Source organism: Equus przewalskii, chromosome 3, assembly GCF_037783145.1.
Source record: "Equus przewalskii isolate Varuska chromosome 3, EquPr2, whole genome shotgun sequence".
NCBI lineage: Eukaryota > Metazoa > Chordata > Mammalia > Perissodactyla > Equidae > Equus > Equus przewalskii.
Window position 1 is genome coordinate 80,298,036 of NC_091833.1, and position 23,227 is coordinate 80,321,262.

Sequence of the window (23,227 nt, forward strand, 5' to 3'; positions counted from 1 at the left end):
AAATAGTGATTAGCAAAGACCATCACCTTGAAACAGATGGTGACAATTGAGCAAAGACTAAAGGGATGAGGGAGTAAGACATACTACACCTGGGAGAAGAGCTTCTTAGGCAGAAGGAACAAGCGCAGACGTCCTGAAGCAAGAGCACACATGATGTGTTCTAGGAACAGCAAGGAAGCTAGCCCTAACCCTAGCCCTAGCCCTGGCCCTAGCCCTAACCCTAACCCTCACCCTAGTCCTAACCCTAACTCTCACCTAGCTGGTGTGGCTGGATCCCAGTGTAGGGGGCAGAGTAGTGGGAGATAAGGCCAGAGAGCTTAAATAGGAGGCTATTGCTATATTTCAGGTAAGAGATGCTGGATTCAGTTTGGATGTTACTTCCTTGTAGAGTTTTTCCATAGGGCCCCTTCTGAGTGCTCCAAGAGCACAGAGCATTTCCTCTTACAGTGTCTGTTGTACCACATACCTGTTCCCTTGCCTGTGCTGTCTGCCTGTTCGCTCAGGGCAGGGACCAGGTTTATTAACATTTGGTTATTTGGCGCATTCTAGCACTTCAGAGAGACACTCAGTGAATTATTAACTAATTTCAAATCTTACAGAAAGTTCTTGTAATCCTTGCATAGTTTAATCTGTTTGTAACCATTTTCTTTCTGTTTGTGTTATTTTTTACATAGGCTGTTAAAAATGAAGTGAATGTTCCCTGTTTGAAAAATTTTGTGGAGATGCTTTATCAGACTACTTTTGAACTGAGCTCCAGAAAGAAGCATTCATTGGTATTGAGAAACATTTCAAACCTTTACATATTCAATTAGGAGTTTAGTAATTGATTTATGAATTCAATGGAGATTTAAGATAACTGTAAAACTTGAAATTATAAAATATCCAAAGTATAATATGAGGGCAAATTTTGTATATTTTCTCCTGCTCTTTTTAAAACTTTCTATTCTTAATTTTTTTAGCTCTGCATTTGATAGGTTATTCAGACTTCATTCTAGGCATTTACCTGTCTTGACAGGTGCTTTAAACTGTATATTATAATATGGGAAAGGTGAATGTACTCTTACACTAAACCATAAATTCCTTGATTTTACATGATAATAAATTGCATTCTCAAGCATCAGATTATTTAGGAGCCATTGTCTGTCTGATTACATTGTTTCTATTCAGTGACTTAAGGCATTTCTTTCCACGGAACCGCTAATTTCATGTAACTTTGAAGGATTTTTCTGTAAATTTTTAGTTTCAGAAAGCGGAAACTTCACTGCCAGTCTGTCGTCTCATCCCAGGGCCTATGTTTATAACCACTGCTTGAGAAAGTAATGAGTCTGGGGAGAAATAATAGCACATTTTAACTCAGGGAATTGTTACTGGTCAAGGAATTGTTTTTATGGAAAATTTGCCCTTTACCATTCTTTGTTAGATTGCTCCATGAGATCCTCTTTCTTATTTCAAATGGGAAAACTGCATAAAAGAATTTTTCTGTGTTTAGGAGAATAAAAGAAATATAATTTACGAGTCTAGTGCTTTTCCATGAAAAATGTTAATTCTCTTTTCCCTGTTTCCTATAGGCTTTGTATCCACTAATTACCTGCCTTTTATGTGTCAGTCAGAAACAGTTTTTTTTAAATAACTGGCATATTTTCCTACAGAACTGTTTGTCGCATTTAAAGGTAAGATGTAATCTCATTTATGACATGTAAATACTGATTGTAATATATTCACTGATGCATATACATTGAACAGTATATAATAAAACTTTCATTACTATTGGTACATTTGAAAAGAAATACTTTGCCACATATTTTATACATACTTCATTCCTTCTATAGGGAATCATGTATAGACATGAATGACCTTTTGATTGAAAATTTAGTTTGTCTTATTGAATGCAAAATTGTACATTTTTTAATGATTGTTTTTTATATTATCTTAGATCTAGCACTATTTGTTAATAAATTCCTTTAGAATTAATTAATTGTTAATTAATCCTACAAAACTTTCCATATACATATTTTGTGTTTTGTTTTGACAAAATTCAGTAATGTTGGCTCAAGTCTGAATAATATGAAAAAAGCCTTGATAGTAGAATATCACTAAAGGTACATTTAATGTAAGTATGCCCGGACAAATCTACACGTGTGATACTGGATCCACGTGGATGTAAAAGCTCCTGAAATGATTCTGACTTGAATCAAGGGATAATTGTTCTAACGCTGTTTGGCACATCCATGTCTGGTCTCTCTTAGTATTGAAAACAAAACTGTGAGATGGAAGGGTCATTTTCTTCCCAGGATGCTCTGCTACAAGGTCTACAGAATCTTCTTTCCTTCTGTGGATAGGAGCACAGTTAATGTCTGACACAGAACATGGGAATATTTCTCATCTGCGTGTCATGTGAATGCTTGATTTGAATACTGGTTTTGATATATAGACGAATATATTTGAAAATCTCTTACAAGTTATAGAAACGTGGTAGACATGACATTTCATTTCCTGTTACTCCTCCAAGTTAGGATTAAGACTGAGAACCTTATACTTTGAAGATCGTGAAAGCAAGGCACAGATAGATTAAATGATTGTCTCTGGCCCTACAGCTCATTGTGTTATTGTGAGAAATAGATCTGGCTCTTTCCCACTATAGGAATGATCCATTGGACAACATTATCCTATATATATCTTTTTCATGATTTTATGTATCCTTTTCAAAAATGCCTTCATTTCTTAGTAAGGTATATATTAAAAAAAATCTAAGTCTTTGAAAAACATTTTTGGCTATTTTCTTCCTAGAAATGCGTTGATATTATTCATGTTTGGATGAGAATTGATATATTCTCTTTACTTTATTTATGAAAATTCCCGGGACCAAATCAAGCGGACTAAACTCTTTATGTCATGCAACCAGAAAATGTTTTATTTAATTAATTACATTATACTGTTTTCTGTCCTTCCTTTGATAATTGATCATTTTCTGGGTAGTAGGATTTTTCATGCTTTGAATAGAATATTTTAAGGAATGCATTTAAGTGTTTTCTGGAAGGTTGCTTTGTTTCACGACAATTCATACTTTTCTGTTGCTTGTTGGAATTTTTTTATATATATATATACGTTTCCACCTAACATATTTGCAATTCTTTCGCAGTACCTTAACTTTTTTTTTTTTTTTGTCTTAAGGCTTTCATTTAAAATGCTCTGTTTTCTTCGAACCCTTACCTCCTGTTAAATATTTCTGGCATATTGTCCATTTTCATTAATGGCTATGTCAATCTGCCAGTCTAAAGGAGATAAGAGCCCCTTAGCATGAGTATTTGGAATATAGTTGTCTTGGCCATTAACCCTTAACTTACATTAAGGCTCTATTCAGCAGAAATTTTATGAATTGGCTCCTGTTTCTTGAGTTTTAGATACTGTGGCTCTGCTGCAGAGTTGAGGTAAGGATTTGAGCATTCAGGGGAAAACTGTGCTAGTTATCTGTTATAATAGGTATAATTTATTTGTTTTATATGTAGGAAAAATTGGTCCAAGATAAAGGCCTTACCTAAATTTATTTTGTTTTGAGATTCAAGTAATCTCTTGATTTGAAAAAAAATCTGTAACAGCTTTCCATTTATCAAAACTACTGCTTCTTAAAACTGATTTTTATTAATATTAACTATATGCTAGATTCTCTAAATACAGTATCTCATTTAATTCTATCTGTAACGGAGGCTGAGAGAAGATAAATAAGTAACCCATGTTAGGGAACCAAAAAGTGATAGAGATAGGATTTACAACTAGGTCCATGTAGTTCCATATGCTTTGCTCTTTCTGGTCCACCATGTTACCTTTTAATGTACTATGAGAAATGTCGTACTGAATATTTTAAGAAAATATTTTGGCTATAATTCTGGGATATTAAGGCATTATCCTCTAGAGTCATAAGAATAAATATGATAACATTTTCAAGGCATTTTAAGATATTGTGCAATTTTTTAAAGATTACCATACTAGTTTTTGAAGTTGGTGACCATGAAAAATGGGCTCTAGTCCTATAGGCCCATAAACAGCATGAGAGAGCATCAGTTTATTTTCACAGAAAATGTGAAATCTGTTATTTTTGTCCCAAACAGAATTTGGTAGTTTCCCATTCCCCTATCTTTATATCAATTGAGGTCATAATGTAAAAAATGATTTTAAAGTTTCTAAAGAAAATTAGAGAGAGGGAGAGAATAATAATAAGAGTAGATATCATGTAGAAACAATTTGAAGATTTTTTTCTGCAGTGTGTGCTTATTTTCTTTTAAAAATTTAAACTTGTTTGAACTCAAATGCAGTGCTTTGAGAGGAAAAATTAGGTAGTTAAAAATTTTAACTGTTTTCTCTTAGTTTGATTATTAAGATGTGTACCGTGATGCCCAAATTATAGGATTTTTTTTTCTTAGTGTTTCTAGCCACCATCTTGGAAATTTCAAATTTCTTCTAAATAGAGACCTTGGTGAGGAGCTGTCTTGTTTTGTGCTTATTTTCATCTAACATGCATGTGCTGCATCTCATGTTTATGTTTGCTGTCTCACATTGCTTTATTTAGATGCCATCTAACAACAGTATCAGAAAACAAATAGAAACACTCCAGGTGAGTTGTGTTGATGTTACAAAGTAAAATATCGCTTTATCTCCTTTAAGTGTGGCCTTTTTTTTCTTTACCCATTGTTGCATTGCATGTCTAATGTATTTATTCAAACCTGCTTTTCATATTGTAAAAGAAGAGTAGCACACAGCAGGAACATTCCACAGGCTTAATAGTAATGTGACCCCAAGAAGATGAATTTAAGAGAGAGAAATGATAATGGATGTTGATTCTTCACCAGAGTCCTCAATTTTAAAATATTCTATTTAATTTATATTAGCTGTTATAAATGAGAGTTTTAAAAACATTTCCAATGAAATTAAGGAGACAGTAGCTTAGATTTTGAATATGATTTTGATGTATGACTTTTTAAAACTTCTATCCTTTTGGTTTGGGTTTTAAGCAAATCACTTTGTTTTTGGTTCACAGTAGAAAAATGGGGAAGAAACATTAAAATGATTGCTGCCAAAGAGCATATTTGACATATCAAAACTTTATTGTATATTAATACTATTGGATTTTAATTTATATAACAATCTGATTATGCAAATTAGACCAAAATTGTAACTAGGGAATTATCTGTCTCTGTTTAAGGCTCAGATCAATTTAGGATGTTTTTATTATTCAGACATGTATAGCAGCATTGTAGTGACTGAATAGACAATTAATAATTGATTTTTATCACTTTTCATCTTGTTTTGGCATTGTTCAGTATAAAGTAAGTCTGCTTTGTAAACATAGTAGTCCATCTTGGAAAGCTTGAAAATTAAGGTTTTTTTTTTTTTCATGCCAGGTACCTCAGCACTTAAATTTTACATCATTAACCATTTATATGAAAATAGTTTTTATGTGGAATTGGACTTAAATATTTCAATATACAATTTATTATATCTTAATTGGTATTGATCATATTTTGAATATATATTACTTGGAGTATACATAAAACTAATTGAACTTATATTTTGATATCTGATATCTTGAACTAAATGATAGGGAAGAAAATACTAGAAAAAACTTGGTTGTTATTAGTAGCATACATACACTATATGATACTTTATATGTTACTTAGTTCCATTAGTAAGAAATTAACAGAGAACGACTTGGGGAGTGTTGTTAAGATTTGGCATCATTATGGATCTGGTGGGAGGGATTGATATTCAGACTCTGACCAGCAGAGTAATTGACATTCCATTCTTAATTTTATCAAATCTTCGTATAGATAGATGTACAAAATAATATATTCTAGAGGTTGTTTCTTTTTATTTGAAACATCCTCAGTTGTTATCTTTTTGCATTGCTTTTAATCTTACAGAGTAGATGTCCATTATTCTGTATCTTAAGAAAACATAAAATAGAATGACTAAATTACTTAGTATTTTAAAATTACCTTTTGTCAGTTGCTATATAATAGTCATTTAACAATTGTTATTTAACAATATAGAATAATTGTTTAACAATAAGAAATCCTCCAAACCAAATTAAATCAATGCTAATTTATAGCAATCAATGCATCCTACAGCCAATTAACAAATGCATAAAGGGTTTCTCCTAATAAAAGGTGATTATTAGGTGCATTTTCAAAACTCACAATTTAATCTCATTACATGACTCTGGTCATTTGAGAACTTCACTTTTTGTTATAGCTAGTGTGAAGAAAAAATTTGCTGATAAAATTGTGATTGAAATGGAATACTTTTCTGATCCTAAATAATAATAATCTAAATAATAATGTTTTCATTCTAAATAAAAATTAAAGGTCTAACACTTAACATTTGTTGAGCATTTAGCATGTGCCAGGCAGTGTTCCAAGTGCTTTTCACATAATAACTTCCTTAATGTGTGAGGTAGGTACCATTTCATCTCCCTTTTACAGATGAGGAAATTGTGTCACCAGTGATATATAACAGTGCCCAAGGATGGGGGTTGGCCAGTCATTCCTAATTTCAGAGTCCATGCTCTTCACCCACTATCCCATATTCCCTCTTGTAAGGATAATCACTCAATATTTTGCTTTATTTCACAAATACATATATCTTTAGTAACATTTGGTGTTCTAAATTTTACTGTGTATGGGCTGCAGTGAATTCCAAAGGAGTAATCCTTCCCTCATTCTACCAGTGTTGTGTGAACCGTTTGCCATCAAGTAAGTTGATGTGTGTGTAATTTAGGAATTATTAGAAATGATAATATAAGTCTGATATTTTACTGTTTCATTTTGAGAGTATCAGGAATGGCTCAGAATTTTTATCTATGGTTACTTTTGAGCTATCTGTACTTACTGTATGCCGAATATATATATATATATGCATATACATATATATTTAAACCTGTTTTAGATTGAATCCAAAATGGGGGATGGGTGAGGGCTTTTAAGTTTTGACAGAGAATGCATTTGATCTTAAGTGATTGCAAGTAATTAAAGAAATAAGTTTATTTTTATTCTCTTTTGTTTTTAAACAGAATAAAGATCCTAAAATGTCTCGAGTTGCACTGGAATCTTTGTATAGATTGTTGTGGGTTTATGTAATTAGAATAAAATGTGAAAGCAACACTGTAACTCAAAGGTGAGTGCCTTTGTATTAAAGTGTATTTAAAATAAAATAAAATCTTGGTAAAAAAAAATCACATGATTGGAATTTTAGTGAACATTATAATTACCTTGAGGGAGGAGTATGAATTCTCTTGACCTATTATGCAGAGTAAGAAGAATGGTTTGCTGTTCATTTCATTGCCTTATTATGACTAAATCTTTTTTTTCTTATAGTCGTCTTATGAGCATAGTGTCAGCACTTTTTCCAAAAGGTTCACGTAGTGTGGTTCCTCGTGACACACCTCTCAATATATTTGTGAAGATTATTCAGTTCATTGCTCAGGTGAGTGCTTCACCTCATGACACATATACACATGAAGTTACAAGAGTACTCTACTGTAGTAACTTGGAGTTTTAAAACTTGTTACACATCTAAAAGCATGATAACAAAACATTTATTAATATTGAATAGTGAAAATAAAAGTATGCTTTAAAAAGTAAGAAATAAAAGATGCTAGGGCCAGCCCTGTGGCTGAGTGGTTAAGTTCTCGCGCTCCACTTTGGCTACCCGGGATTTCTCCGGTTTGGATCCTGGCCACCGACCTGGCACCATTCGTCAGGCCATGCTGAGGCACCACCCCATATAGCACAACCAGAAGGACCTACAACTAGACTATGTACTGGGAGTCTTTGGGAAGAGGAAGAAGAAAAGGAAAGCAAAAAAGAAGAAGAAGATTGGCAAGAGATGTTAGCTCAGGTGCCAATCTTTGGAAAAAAAAGATGCTATTAATTTTTTGTGACGATATAAATTTAAATCATTAAGCTACACACTTGGAGGAGGAAAGGAGACCCACAAGTGGAAGCACTTAATTTAGGAAAGGTCAAGAAAGTGTCTCTGATCCTAGTGTTAGTTCATTTACTAATTACCTCCTGAGTATCTCGAAAGATTTTTGGAAAATTATTCTCATAGTCCGCATTAATCTAGGTTCTTAGGTACAGATACTGGAATCCACTGTAGCTAGTTGAACCCAAAGGGATCTTTTAAGGAATATAGATAGTTCATAGAATCACTAATAGGACTAATTTGAATGATTAACAGGAAATTGCAGAATTGGGCTGTCAAGGAAGCTTCTGCCTCTGCCACAATCAAAAAGCTGCCAAATTAGGAAGTCGCTACAGGTGCTTCAGCATCGTTCTCCTGCCATGATCCCCATCAGTAAAACCTTCCTTCCTCCCTCCTCCTCTTCCTCATGTACCCCTGTTCCCAAAGATTCGCATGAGTAGGGTCTAAATACCATTTGGCAGGGTCTAAATCACATCCTGCAGCCTACTGTTATAAGGAATCCCAGGAAATACCATTTTAGCTTCCTAGCCTCTGCAGTAAAGGAAGGTGTATTACAAGGGCGTTAAATGGGTGTTGAGTGAGCAAATCCAAGCTTTTGGTCACATTCCCTTTTGGGACACGAGCCCTGGAGAAACATAGGTAGGGTTATCTTCTCAATTTAGGAAAATAATTTGATTCCAGAATATTCATTGCATTCTCTCTGAACTAAAACTGTAACAATTTAGATTATCCATAATGTAATTAATTTGGACAGTGAATAGGAATATTTAAATAAAATTAATGTATCTGTTTACTGGAGCACAAACCTAACGATAATTACTTATGTGTCAATAAGATGAATGAAAGCAAATTGTGCTTTAGATCTACTGTTCAGAAAACTTTTGCCATTAAGATGTCTCTCTTCCCCCTTTTTTTCTCTGGGAACTTACTGACTCCCTTGGGTTTAATCACCTCACACGAATACTGCGCCAGAACTATAAAACTCCTCTCAAACATCAGTTAATCTTATCAGTTATTTTTATTTATTTATTTATTTTTTGTCTTAGAGGTTTCCTTCCTGGAGCCCTGTTCTTTCTGTCCCAGTATGAACTCACTGCTCGCTAAGTCTGCTGCAGAGCTATTGTCTTGGGACTTCCTGTCATCATCATTCTGGGAATTCCTTCACTTAGATTTTTTATTGTTATTATTGAGTTCATAATAGTTTACATCATTGTGAAATTTCACTTGTACATTATTCCTTGTCTGTCACCACCTAAGTGCTCCCCTTCACCCCCTGTGCCCACCCTCCAGCCCCCTTCCCCTGGTAACCACTGAACTGTTTTCTTTGTCCATGTATTTGTTTATATTCTGCATATGAGTGAAATCATCTGGTGTTTGTCTTTCTCAGTCTGGCTTATTTCGCTTAGCATAATTCCCTCCAGGTCCATCCATGTTGTTGCAAATAGGATGATTTTTGTCTTTTATTCTGAGTGAGCAGTTAGAACTTGGGCACTTGGCTTGCTTTCATGTCTTGGCTATTGTGAATAGTGCTGTAATGAGCATAGGGGTGCATACGTTACTATGGATTGTTGATTTCAAGTTGTTTATGTAGATAGCCAGTAGTGGGATGGCTGGATCGTATGGTAGTTCTATTTTTAGTTTTTTGAGGAATTCCATACTGTTTTCCATAGTGGCTGCACCAGTTTGCATTCCCACCGTTGGTGTATGAGGGTTCCCTTTTATCCATGCCCTCTCTAACATTTGTTATTTTTAGTGTTAGTGATTATAGCCATTTTAACAGGTGTAAGGTGGTTTCTTAGTGTGGTTTTGATTTGCATTTCCCTGATGATTATCCTTCTTAGATTTTGACTATGACTTTGGTGAATGAGTATTTAAAATTTTTGTCCTATTGGTTGGGGTATTAAATACATCATTTGATAATTAAATAATATATTTATAATCATATTTTTAAATCTTAATTCATTTGTATTTTTCTTCTGTCAGACTAGGTTTATGAACTTCTTATGGGTACAGACCTGTGTTGTTGCCATTATAAGTGCAATTTTTAACATGATATCTAACGTATAATAGTAATGAATTATAAGGATTTATTGTTTTCTTTTTCTAGGAACGTTTGGATTTTGCAATGAAAGAAATAATATTTGATCTTCTCAGTGTTGGAAAATCTGCTAAAACTTTCACCATTAATCCAGAGGTAGAAAAATTATAATGTAGTAATGTGCTATCTTATACAATTTTTTTGTTTTATTTTTTTTTTTTAGAGCACAGTTTCTGGAATCAGAACTCTTAGGCTCAAATCCCTAGTTAGAAGCTTTACTTGTAACTACAAGTGTGATCTGGGACAAGTTATTTAACCTTTCTGATGGCTGGCTGAATGGTTTATTGTAGTCTTAAGCATGGTAGAAGACAATTGAGAGAGGAAGTTTTCAGAGTTGTGGAAGTTGTAACATGAGCTCAGGTTTCTTTCACTTCAAATGACTTATATTTAAGATATTCTTTAGGGGCTGGCCCTGTGGCCAAGTGGTTAAGTTCGCGCGCTCCGCTGCAGGCAGCCCAGTGTTTCATTGGTTTGAATCCTGGGCGCGGACATGGCACTGCTCATCAAACCACGCTGAGGCAGCGTCCCACATGCCACAACTAGAAGGACCCACGACGAAGAATATACAACTATGTACTGGGGGGCTTTGGGAAGAAAAAGGAAAAAATAAAATCTTTAAAAAAAAAAAAGATATTCTTTAATAAATACTGATACAACACTTATTGAGCACCTAAAGTGTGTTGGGCGCTGTTTTAGGTGTTAGAGACAAAACAGACAAAAATCCTTTTCCCCAGATGGAGCTTACAATAAAAAAACAGACCAAAAAAAAAAAAATGTTATTTCCTACTTTTACAGCCTTGTTATTCACTAGTGAACTCTAATTCGCTCTGTAGATGTTAAATTGAGATTGTTTACAAATATTTTGCAGGAGCCAGCCCTGTGGCCAAGTGGTTAATTTTCTGCTCTGCTTTGGCACCCAGGGTTTTGCTGATTTAGATCCTGGGCGTGGACGTGTCACTGCTCATCAGGTCTTGCTGAGGTGGCATCCCACATAGCATAACCACAGGCACTGACAACTAGAATATACAACTATGTACTGGGGGGCTTTGGGGAGGAGAAGACGAAGAAGAAAAAAAAAATATTTTGCAAACTAACTAGCACAATCTAACAACATACGAGAATATAAGAAGGCAAAATAAGGTTATCCTTTTTCTTATTTCTTTTAAATTACTATCCTGGTCCTTCTCGTAATCAAATCCTAAGATATGTATTTATGTAATTCACAAATGGATTAGAAAGCTATTGAAGCTTTTCATTTGTAGGATTTTAAAGATCAGTCAGTAATTGTTTCCAGATTTTTAAAGTGAGCAGACGTGAGTGTTTTTATAGATGACATACTTAACATGCTTTTCAGCAAGAAAAATTACATAACGAAAGACATTTTCTTGAACATCCATTTTCAAAAATATTCTCTCTATTGAACAAGTTTATTTCTGACAATGTTTTCTCCTCGCTGAAGCTGTCATACTAGGAATAGAAAAAGCGTCAGCTCTGCTCTTTTGTTGTTGTTACTCATTTAGGCTTACTTTATTAGGATTATCTCCAATCTGTATTTTCTTTTCAGGAATCTTTTTAAGCTTATGAGAGTTAGTTTAGTTAAAGCCAGATAAATTATCCATTAATCCATTTAATCAAATACTTGTAAATTGCAACACTGAAAGAATGAGTAAGTGCGGGCACCTCTGTGAACCCCAGTGCATTGTGGAGCTGTCCATCTCCCTCCAGGATGTCTTCTCTGACTATGTATTGTGACCATCTGATATTTAGACCAAGGGAGGGCACCATTACTGTGTCATATATAAAGATGAGTAAAGCTTAAAACCTTAATCTTATTTAGGTAACAAAAAATACATAAATAAAAGTTTTACTTTCTCTCTGTATTCCAGTGAACTATCTTGCACACCCACTGGGATGCACATACCCATTTTAGAGATCACCGGTGTAGGTCAGTGATAACGGCAGCTTGGGCTGAAATAGCATGGTACAGATGGAGAGAAGATCATTTACTGAGAAAAGAAACATTGAGAAGGGATTAAGTTTGAGGGGAAAGTGCATTTGGTGTGAGCGTATCTAATCTGGGGTATCTTTTTGACATTCAAGTAGAGATGTCAAATGAGTCTGAGAGTCCGAGTTCAGAGAAGTGAGGCTTAAAATTAGTGGGTGATCTGGTCCTGGTGGTAAATGAAGCCACGTATACACATGAAATTACTTCAGGAGAGAATACATAATGATAGGAGAAGGCAGCCTAGGACCTTGTCTTGAAGCAGTGTAGCATTGAACATCCAGATAAAGAAGGCTAAACCTGAAACGTGGGCAGAGATGACGCAGCCAGCAGTGGCATGGACATATCGAAGGAAGGGAGTGTTTCAGGAAAGAAGGAATACTTGACAGTGTCCTGTGCTGCTCAAAAGTCAAACAGGATGCAGGAAAGGTGCCCACCGTTTGAGCAGAATCGTCACTGATGAGTGAGAGTTGCATCAGAGAAGTATTATGGGGAGGGCTTATTCCATTAAAGACAGTTGAGGACAGTTAACAGAAATGGAATATATTCAGTTGAAAGGGAAATATTGAAGATACAAGAAAGGGAAGGGATAATTGATAGTGTAATGTTCTTGAAGAAACAAGAGCAGATGGGATTCTAACAGCTGGGAAGACCAGCACCCCCTCATCTGCAAGGAGAGCAAAGGAGTGGGGAAGGAGGTGCAGATTTAAGTAGACTGGTATGTATTCAGGTGCGAGATTGAGGAAAGGTGATGGTTTTTTCTTTCTGTAAAGTAGGAGACAAATCATCTGGCGAGAGAGAAGGAGGGGATGGTAGGAGTGTAGGAAAGTTACACAAGGACAGAAGAGGTTTAAAATAAGCTTTGTGGAGAATAGGAGAGCCAGTTGACCTCTGAACTGAGTGGGTGGCATTTGGAAGTTTGATATTAAAGCAAACTCTAATGCCTGGACTAGTTAAAAAATACTGGACAGAAAGGTTAGTTTTCCTGCTGTCCTACTTCCATCCTGCAGTGTTACTTGATGAGATGTTTTTAACATGAAAAAAAGATGTTTTCTGGGGGGCTGGCCCCGTGGCGCAGTGGTTAAGTGCACATGTTCTGCTTTTCGGTGGCCCAGGGTTCACTGGTTCGGATCCCAGGTGCAGACATGGCACCGCTTGGCAAAAGCCATGCTGTGGTAGGCATCCCACATATAAAATAGAGGAAGATGGGCATGGATGTTAGCTCAGGGCCAGTCTTCCTCAGCAAAAAGAGGAAGGATTGGCAGTAGTTAGCTCAGGGCTAATCTTCCGCAAGAAATAAATAAATAAATAAATAAACATCCCCTTTAAAAAAAAAAAAAGATGTTTTCTGACACTCTGACTTCTTTATTTTGGAACTTTTTTCTCTGAAGAGAATGAACATAGGCCTCCGAGTCTTCCTGGTAATAGCAGACAGCTTGCAGCAGAAAGATGGCGAGCCACCAATGCCGACGACAGGGGTCATTCTTCCCTCGGGAAACACTCTTCGTGTAAAGAAAATTTTTCTCAATAAAACCTTGACAGATGAAGAAGCAAAAGTCATAGGTTAGTGTTAACTGGAATAAATAAATTGCTTTGTGTTACAGTTTAATATTCTTTTTTAAAAGCTTAGATCAAATCTAAAATGTGTGTATTTGCCTAATAATTGTTATTCTGGTATAAAGAGTGATACAAAAATGAATACATTTTTGATAACACCTATATGTCTTCATGTTAGGAGTCTTCTGCTAAAATCCTTATTTTTTGAAAGATACTATTCACTGCATTTTGTCCTTCCTTCAAATTAATTTTAGTTCTCTGCATAATTTTTGCGCATTTTTCTCCAAAATGCTGAAACTGATCATCAGGGATAAAGTATATCACAGTCGAAATTCCTTCTTTTATAACAATAATAATCTAATGTCATTTAAAGATTAATAGGCTTTTATTTTTACAGAAGGTAACTGTAACTATTCTTTATCTAATATCTGAAATTTTATAACTGTGAGGTTTTTTCCCCTAGGAATGTCAGTTTACTATCCTCAAGTGAGAAAAGCATTAGATAGCATTCTCAGACATTTGGACAAAGAAGTTGGGAGGCCAATGTGTATGACTAGCGTGCAGATGTCTAACAAGGAGCCTGAAGATATGATCACGTATGTAGTAAATTATTTTTCTTCATTGCTGTTTCAGTTTTCATAGAAAAGTATAGATGGTTGATTCTTGCTTACTGATTTCCTTCCTTTCTCTCTGGAGTTCTCCTGTATTGCCAGCTGCTGCGGCTATTCCTTCCACATGCTCAGTTTTATTCTTTAAAGTGCTGTCAAACTAGAAGAGACAGCAAAAGTCATCCTGGATCCCAGTCTAGTTTGTTGTCAGTCACAAAGCCCTGTAGTTATTCCGTGAGCGATAGATAAATCCCAGTTAACCCATGTGTGTCTGGACATGATTGGTTTATTAAGTCAAACAAATGCTCTTATTTTTAGAGCCCTGATAAACAACAGCATAAAAACCCACAAAAAAACCTGAATATCTCCTGGGAGCCAGGGGTACAGAGGGGAATAATGTATGAATGGATTTTCAAAACAGTACTTTATCCCACCCTACCCCATCCCCAGCCTTGTCGCTGCTTGTCATCCCAGCATCTTTTTTCTTTACTGTTAGGAACTTCGTCCTCAGGAGGATGCATTTTATGGCAATAACTTCTTTTATTTGCTAAGAAGTAGCTACATATTCTCTATAAGGGAGGGCATTTTTTTTAGATATTAATATCTGCATTATAGGTCTCAGATTAGCAAATTGGATATTGGATCTCTCAATTTAATTAATACACAGTTATTATGTACTAGTATATGCTAATATCTCTGAGAGTTTCTCTAATGTGAAGGTTTTTTCCTGCGTTACCTCTTCTGGGACATCTTCATCCTTTTCGTCACAACCACTTTCCTCATTTATGTCAATAAGTTTGCCCTCACTAAGTTCCTCTGGCTGCATATGTACAGTCTCCAACGATAGCAGTGTCAGCATTGCCCGCTCAGCTATTTCTTCTGTAACTCCATTAATGTTTGATTCCAATTTCGCTACCAGTGACATCACTTTCCTTTCTTTGCTGCACTTTAATCTTTGTTGGCCAGTTTCCTCTTTCGATTATCCATTGTTGTAAAATGTCACCTGAATTTATTGCTGGAGACAAGGAAGCAACACCACTACACACTTTGCTGTGTGTGAACCGAATAACGTGCAGATTTTGAAAAAAGTGACGTGATTGTCCCTGATTATGATGTACATCTGTTATTCACATCATGATTTGTGGAATGAAGAGCCAACGGGGAAGCTTCTTTATGCAATTACTTATAGTTAGCATGTAGTAACTGAAAACTGAACCATGCTTTGGGGTCTGGTGTTATTTAACTAAATTGTGGTAACTAAAATTCATGCATATTGGAACCATGCAAAGAGAAGACCGACTATATAAAATCTCTAAAAGTGGGTAGCAAGCCCATTGCCACTATAAGGAATACTGACCCAAAATGCTTAAAAGATTCAAATTCTTTTCTACATGAGAATTATTTAATTAGGCCAACTAAAGAACAATTTAGATAAAATAAATTACCTTAAAACCTCACCTTGAAATAGAGACCAAAATAAAAATCAGTGTATTAAGAGGTTAGATATTTAAAATAAATAAAGTCATTGGATAACTCAAAGAAAAAAGAGTAGAATAAAATTGTATTAAGCCTCTGAAAGAACCAGAGAATTTTCAAAAAATTGACACATTTTATTACATAAAAATTTTAAATATGTATGTTTGGGTATACGTGTTCGTATGTCCTGAAGTAAAATAAAAAGACAGGAACAGGCAATGCCAACAGTGGTTTATGAGAATATGCGTTTTCCAAGACCCTTGTTAGTAAATGATATTAAATGAAAAAAATCTTTTTGTTAATTTTCTAGGCCCCCCCAAATAACCAATATTATTTAGTGTTATTTAATAATTAAGTATTATTTATTAAAGCCTAAATATTATAAATTTTATTTGTTAATTTGAAATAACTGTATCATAATTTACCTAAATAATGTTTATTATTTTAACATAATAGTTCCTATGCTTATTTTCTAAATCCTGAAAACCTTTTTTTGCCTGCTAACTCTGTCTTTTCCCGAGTTATCTCTGTATTCTTTTGCCCATTTATAAACTGATAGTTATTTACTGGATTTGTGTGCACTCTTTTTATATTAAATACATTAAACTTTCAGAGATGAGCTCCTATTTTCTATAGTTATTTTTCCAAGTTTGCTTTCATTGTTTAACATATATAATACACTTCTTATTAAGTCCTGTTGTGATTTATTTTTCAGGGGAGAAAGAAAACCCAAAATTGATTTGTTTCGAACTTGCATTGCTGCTATTCCAAGGTTGATTCCTGATGGCATGAGTAGAACTGACCTCATTGAATTATTAGCAAGGTAAATAAGAATTGCTGTTTGCTATGTTAATTTTTCTTTTTTGATACCTTTTAATTTCTAGCACAGCCTTGTTACTGTTATGAAAAAAGTAATAATAAAGACATTTTTAATCCTTTATTTGATTTACCTTCTAAACTCCCATTTTCTCTTTTATGTTTTGTTAAACACGTTCTCCCCACTCATTTTTAACTTTTAAATTTTTGGATTCCCCTACAAATCCTATTTTTCAATTCCCTAGCTTTCCATCAAGTACTGTTTCTTGGGATTTATGGAACCCATCATCCCCTAGCATGTGAGCCTTATCAGGTATAATGATACCCATTAGACAATTAATTATTGTGTTGACTCCTTCAGTCATTTCCTTTGCACCCAGGGTGGTGACCAGGTCTCCTTTGCACTTTTTTGTTATTGTAGTCCCCACAGGGTTCGAGTTTGTGTCTCTTTTTCCTCTATTCGGCATGTCATATCTCTATAAAATGAGTAAATAGCATAATAACCAAACTGAAATACTAGCTCCCAAAACTAATTCTAAGTTGAGGTGATGGCTTATGGAAAAACTGGTTTGTTGATGTATTTAGGGATTCTCTTGGTAAAGAGTCAGCAAACTTTTTTCTGTCAAGGACCAAATAATAAATCTCTTAGGATTGCAGATCATATGGTCTTGGTCACAGCTACTCAATGCTGCCTTTGTAGTATAAAAGCAGCTGTAGACACCATGTAAAGAAACGGGCGTGACTGTGTTCCAGCAGGCGCCTGGCTGGATTTGGCCCTTAGCCATAGTTTGCCAGCCCTGCCTAAATGAAAAGCCAAGTAGATGACTATCCTAGAGCAGTGATACTTGGCTATATTGAAAGACATTTACTGGTTGCTTAGCACTTGTCACTAAGCCTTCAGTTAAATTCACAATGAATAAACAGTTAATAGATAGCTCCAGCAACCCTTTCTACCTCCTTGAAAAACCTGGCATTTGACACACCCATGCACAACCCTACCCTCAACTGTTGCAGGCTGCCATCAGAGATAGAATGCTATTTGTCTCTTTTTAGGATTATGAGGAGAGGGAGGAGTTACTTTGAAAATGCACCATGAAAGAAATTCAGCCTTTCCCACTGTGTCTCTTAATTTTTGCTGTGAAGTAGATTGCAGAGTTACAAAGTTGATAATCAGCATTAGGGAGAGAAAAGGAGTTTCATTGTTTATAATGTTATTCCTTGGGAAAGCAGTAAACAAGTATCATTCAATTCTGTTTGTACTCCTCCCACCTCAATTTAACTCACGTACATCTCTGTGGATAGTGATCCCATATCCCCCACCAAAATGAAGCAGCATCTAGGAGGGGCAGGATGGGGGAGCCTAGAGGAGAGAACTCCTGAACAGTGGATGACAATTTGCTTTGCTGTGTACTTTGCTTTTTCCCCCGGTGATATTCATTTACTAATTAATTTACTTCAGCAGAGAGAAAGATTCTAAGGTCCATTCTATTTTGTCCTCTATTCCTATCATTTGGAATTGTGATGACTAAAACTTATTTACTTAAAAATAAAGCAAGCAAACAAACAAGTCAAAGATAGGCAGTAAATTTGTAGACCTGTGTGCTGTCTCTCAGGAAAGTTAATTAGTTCCCCTGCCTTGAATTAGCCAGGCTGCATTGTTGTTCTCATGCATATGTACCCAGAGTCACACAAATAGGTTAAGATGATATTTACACATTCGTGGATTTAATAAGGGAAGTTGAAATCACCTTTAAAATCAGCATCATAGAGACAGTCACTCTCCTCTCCCACAGTAGCTGCTTTGGTGCCACTATCAGAGACAGACACTGGGCTAGAGATCCTTAATCTGACCCTATATGGTATTTCCTATGTGCTTCTATAACTGCTGCTGCTTCGTGGCTTACTCCCGAGTCTGTCTAGCTGTAATAAATTTTCTCTTCAGTCTCATTGTCAGTTGAAGGTTGGCTTAGTGAAGACCAGAACTGAGTTCAGCAGGGTGAAGACTGTGATATCTCCTTTCACCTAAACCACACAGCTTTCCTCCTCTGTCATTGTGGATAACTCCATCCTCCCAGCTTCCCAAGCATGTAATTGTGGCATATTTTTAATATTACCTACTTATCTTATTCATTCAGGCTGTTTCCAGCTCTAATGCATTTGTCTTGATGGTTAATCACTCAAATAATCCTTTTCAGCCCTAAATCAGAAACTCTTATGCGTATAGCATTGTGTTTGGTGGCTTCACCACTGCAGCCATCTTTTATAGTTTTCTTGTTCATCATTCTCTTCTTTATGTTCTGTTAAAATCCTTTAATATTTTGTTCATATCCTCATATTGTTTTGATGTCTTTAAAAGGTAATTTTATGTAGCCTCTCCTCTAACTTATTTAGACTTGAACTCTCTTTAGGGCCTTCTGTGTTAGTTCAACACATTTTTTTCTAGGCATACCCCATTTATGATATTACTCCTAAGTTTATTCTCATTCTCACCTTCAAGAATTATTTCTGTTAAATTGATTCCATCTTAATTTGTATTTCCTTCTTCACAATCAGCCATTTGATGTTTAACTGTAACCTCAGCAGCATGAAAGGAATGATAGAGATAAATCACGTCTTTTCTCGTCTTTTCTAGTGATATAAAGGACTAAATAACTGTGATAGTCCTAAGGTATTATATGATTGGGCATAATTTTTGATGGATTATAGGATAACACATGGTATTTGAAGAATTAAAGAATTTTTTAATGTAATTCTAATATGTCAACCTTTATTTTCTAAAGTACAGCATTTGAATTATGATCAAACTTAATGTTCTGAATTACAGTAAAAATACCAAATAATATCAATAGATTCATATGTGAATTTAAGCAATGAGTAAAGACTAACATAAGGATGAATATAGCACAAAAAAAGTGAACATTGGTTCCTGTCTTCATAGTTCTTACAAACCAATTAAGAGGACATGTTTTTTAAGTTGTTAGTTTTAAGTTCTAGATGCTGAAGCCATTTGGAAGGTTTGGAGGTTCGCTAATGGAATTTTGTTCTTGGTAGGCTCACAGTTCATATGGATGAAGAACTGCGTGCTCTGGCTTTCAATACTCTGCAGGCACTAATGCTTGATTTTCCAGATTGGCGGGAGGATGTTCTTTCAGGATTTGTTTATTTTATTGTTCGTGAAGTGACTGATGTCCATCCCACGCTTCTCGATAGCGCTGTAAGAATGTTGGTACAATTAATAAATCAGTGGAAACAAGCAACCCAAATGCATAACAAAAATCAGGACTCACAGGTACCAAATTCTTTCTCACTGTCCCTTTGTATGTAAATGACCAATAATGATGTTCTATATCTTGACTTTCTCAAAAACTAAAAATTTTATTAGTTTTAGTCACTTTAAAAGTGTTTCTCATCCCTTAAGCTGAACTTTCCTATAGTTCATATATTAAATATATAGCGTTTGTGCATCTAACCTTTCCACCCGTCTTCCTTTGGTAACAGTTAGGTTTGGATGAACATAGAAAGTAGAGGCAATTCTAGCTCACATTTAGGTTGTTTCCAATATGTTTAAATCCGATACAGTGAAAATTTTTGGTAGCCTTCCATTTGACTTATTTGATTATGTTATCCATGATACCAGTCCTTGTTTCCTAAATACAGTATCTGGGCTTCTTAACCATAAATGTGCTCAAATTATTGACTTTTGATAATGTCTAAGTTATAGATCCTTGGAATTTTAGAGCTGGATCATCTAAGCCACCCAGTTTCTCAACCTTTAATGAGCATACACATCAGCAGGGGCCTGAGAATCTCTATTTCTAACAAGCTCCTAGGTGAAGTCTTGCCACTGGTCCACACTTTGAGTACAAAGGCTCCAATCCAGCCCCTACATTTTTCACATAGAAATGTTAGACCAAGAGTAGTTAATAGTGTCAGCTCCAAGGTTACAGAGTAGCCAGAGAATGATAGAAGTTAGGTACAGAATTCATATTCAGACTGCCAATTAAATGGATTTTCTTCCCTGCGTATATGATTACATTTTTATAAATTAAATATTACTTAAATTGTTTGAGCTGAGGCAGACGTATGGCCATAATTTTTATGATTTGCTTTACCCTTTATTAATTGTTTGACTGGGATGTGTATGCATACATTTTATTTTATTTTAAAATTCTCTTTATTTTTCAAGCATGGTGTGGCTAATGGAGCTTCTCATCCCCCGCCTCTGGAAAGGAGCCCGTTTTCCAATGTATTCCATGTGGTCGAAGGGTTTGCACTCGTCATTCTCTGTAGCAGTCGACCGGCCACTCGGAGATTAGCCGTCAGTGTCCTTAGGGAAATACGGGCTTTATTTGCACTTTTGGAAATACCTAAGGTAAGACTTAGGCATTTCATTTTGTTACCTAATGAAAGTACTTAAAAACTGTCCTTTTGTCCATCCTTATTCTGTATTTCTGTTACTACTGCACAGATATAACTTTTTAACAAAGTCTTTTTGACAGAGTCTAAATTAACCCGCCTGCCCTCCATTCCATTTGTAACAAATAAGGCTAAACTGAGTTTTTAATGTTTACTTAGGTTTGGCTACTTTTCTTAAACATTCCTAAATTTTTTTAGACACATGATGTCTCTTTTATAGGGTGATGATGAATTAGCCATAGATGTGATGGACAGGCTGAGCCCATCCATTCTTGAGAGCTTCATACATCTTACTGGGGCTGATCAGGTAACTATGCTGATTTCATGTTGTTCAGTCTTGTTTTGGAACTTATGACATACATACATACATACGTGAATTTCCTTTACAAATGTAATGCTAGAAAGTATTTTTGAAAACTGTAAATTGCCTTAAAAATAAAAAGTAATTTTAAAAAGGTGGCACACACACAGACGAAGTGACACTAGTTTATGCTATGGTCATTACTCTTCCCCATAGAAATAAAAATACTTTATCTTTGTAAAATCTCAATCTTTCCAACCTGAGAAGCTTCTCTTAAATCTAGTGTTACTATTGACTACTATCTGCTAGTTATTATGGCATATAATATTCTTGACATATATATACTGGTTAAAATGCTATGGAAAAAGATATTTGTTGAAATTCAAAGCAAAAAATTGTACCCTCACCTTCAATGAGTATATTTGTTTGCTTTGACACATAAGAGCAATGGGGTAAATATGTAGTATTTTATGTGAGTCTTATGTAATTTGACGCATTAAAATGAAGAAAAAAACTTTGTCAACAAACACATTGCTGAGAAAGCTTACGCAAACTCTTAGCTGGATTTGAAAAAAAAAGGGCCATATATCAATATTTCGATTGATGTAGGAATAACTATCAAACTTTACTACTTGAAATTTTTTTCTTCCTGTCTTGGAATACATGGACAAGAAGTTTCTGTGCTTTCGGCATAACATTTGGCTCTTAGAACTCATGAGTTATGTGTAACCAAGAAAAATAATAATAAAATTTTATAAATCTAAGAGATGATTATAAATCTGTACATTTAAAGAATTCTGTTTTAGATTACTAACCATGAATTATGCCAACAAAAGGAGTCGTGAATGACTCTCTTCTGGTGCTTAAAGCTGTGCCTGGCTCATAGCAGATGCTTTATAAATATCTGTTGAATGATAGAATGAATTGAGCCTGTGTTCAGTTTAAGATTCCATTTTTCATTGTTGTTGTTGCAGAAATGTATATATATATGTTTTGCTCTGAAGGTAAATTTTTATCTCTTCAGTATAAGAGCTCAGAGTATTATTGAGCAAAAATTTAAGAATATATACCTCTAGAGAGGAGCCCATTTTCCAGTCTGTTCCACTTATGCCTATATAGGGTGCATCAGCATGGAAGTTAATGGTTCATTTTTGAGTTCTCTAGCAGCTTCAGTATGCCCATGAAAGTTGCATATTCATATGTGAATTACGTAAGTAGTGGTTCTTAACCTTTTTGGGTTATAGATCTTTTTGAGAGTAATGAAAGCTGTGGAATGTCTCTCCAGAAAAAAGCATGTATGCACATGCACAAAAACCTCACATGCCATTTCAGGAATTTACTACTCAAACTACTCCCTTCAAGCATGGTGTGGCTAATGGAGCTTTTCATCCCCTTCCTTAAACCCAACTTGAACCTCCTATTTCCCCTGTTTTAGAACCTCTGTTCTAGAAACTACCAATAGACAACTTACAGTTTAAAGCAATTCATATGGCAAAACTTTGAAAGTTATTGAAATGTGCAATAATCAATTTTTTTTTTCTCTGCGTAGACGACTTTGCTGTATTGCCCTAGCTCAATAGATTTACAGACGTTAGCAGAATGGAACTCTTCTCCTATCAGCCACCAGTTTGATGTGATCAGTCCATCACACATATGGATATTTGCACATGTGACCCAAGGCCAAGACCCATGGATTATAAGTCTCTCCAGTTTTTTAAAGCAAGAAAACCTTCCGAAACACTGCTCCACAGCTGTGAGCTATGCTTGGATGTTTGCATACACAAGACTCCAGTTATTGTCCCCACAAGTTGATATAAAGTAAGTTATTTTCCTAATGTAAATTTTAAAATGTATAGACTATCAGTTTTCATAACGTATGTATTTGAAAAGTTGTACAAATTGGAAACCCGTAAGTAACAGGCCATAATGTATTGATGTATTAAGGAGAGAGATGAACGTTGTGAAGGATATAGTCT

General features: G+C 35.1%; 1 protein-coding gene across 15 annotated transcripts in view; it reads left to right on the forward strand.

Moving 5' to 3' along the window:
* Window positions 1-23,227, forward strand: part of FRYL (FRY like transcription coactivator) — a 245,331-nt gene that overhangs the window by 141,547 nt on the left and 80,557 nt on the right. For 8 of the 15 annotated variants that reach the window (XM_070615003.1, XM_070615006.1, XM_070615005.1 and 5 more), the window contains 12 exons: window positions 675-773; window positions 1,569-1,670; window positions 7,064-7,167; window positions 7,368-7,476; window positions 10,085-10,171; window positions 13,469-13,640; window positions 14,098-14,230; window positions 16,434-16,541; window positions 19,586-19,823; window positions 20,721-20,906; window positions 21,171-21,257; window positions 22,801-23,069. In XM_070615003.1, coding sequence (XP_070471104.1) covers window positions 675-773; window positions 1,569-1,670; window positions 7,064-7,167; window positions 7,368-7,476; window positions 10,085-10,171; window positions 13,469-13,640; window positions 14,098-14,230; window positions 16,434-16,541; window positions 19,586-19,823; window positions 20,721-20,906; window positions 21,171-21,257; window positions 22,801-23,069 — 1,694 coding nt within the window. Of the gene's footprint in view, window positions 1-674; window positions 774-1,568; window positions 1,671-4,564; window positions 4,610-7,063; window positions 7,168-7,367; window positions 7,477-10,084; window positions 10,172-13,468; window positions 13,641-14,097; window positions 14,231-16,433; window positions 16,542-19,585; window positions 19,824-20,720; window positions 20,907-21,170; window positions 21,258-22,800; window positions 23,070-23,227 lie in introns of all 15 variants that reach the window. The other 7 variants (XM_070614997.1, XM_070615000.1, XM_070614999.1 and 4 more) reach the window with 1 other exon arrangement.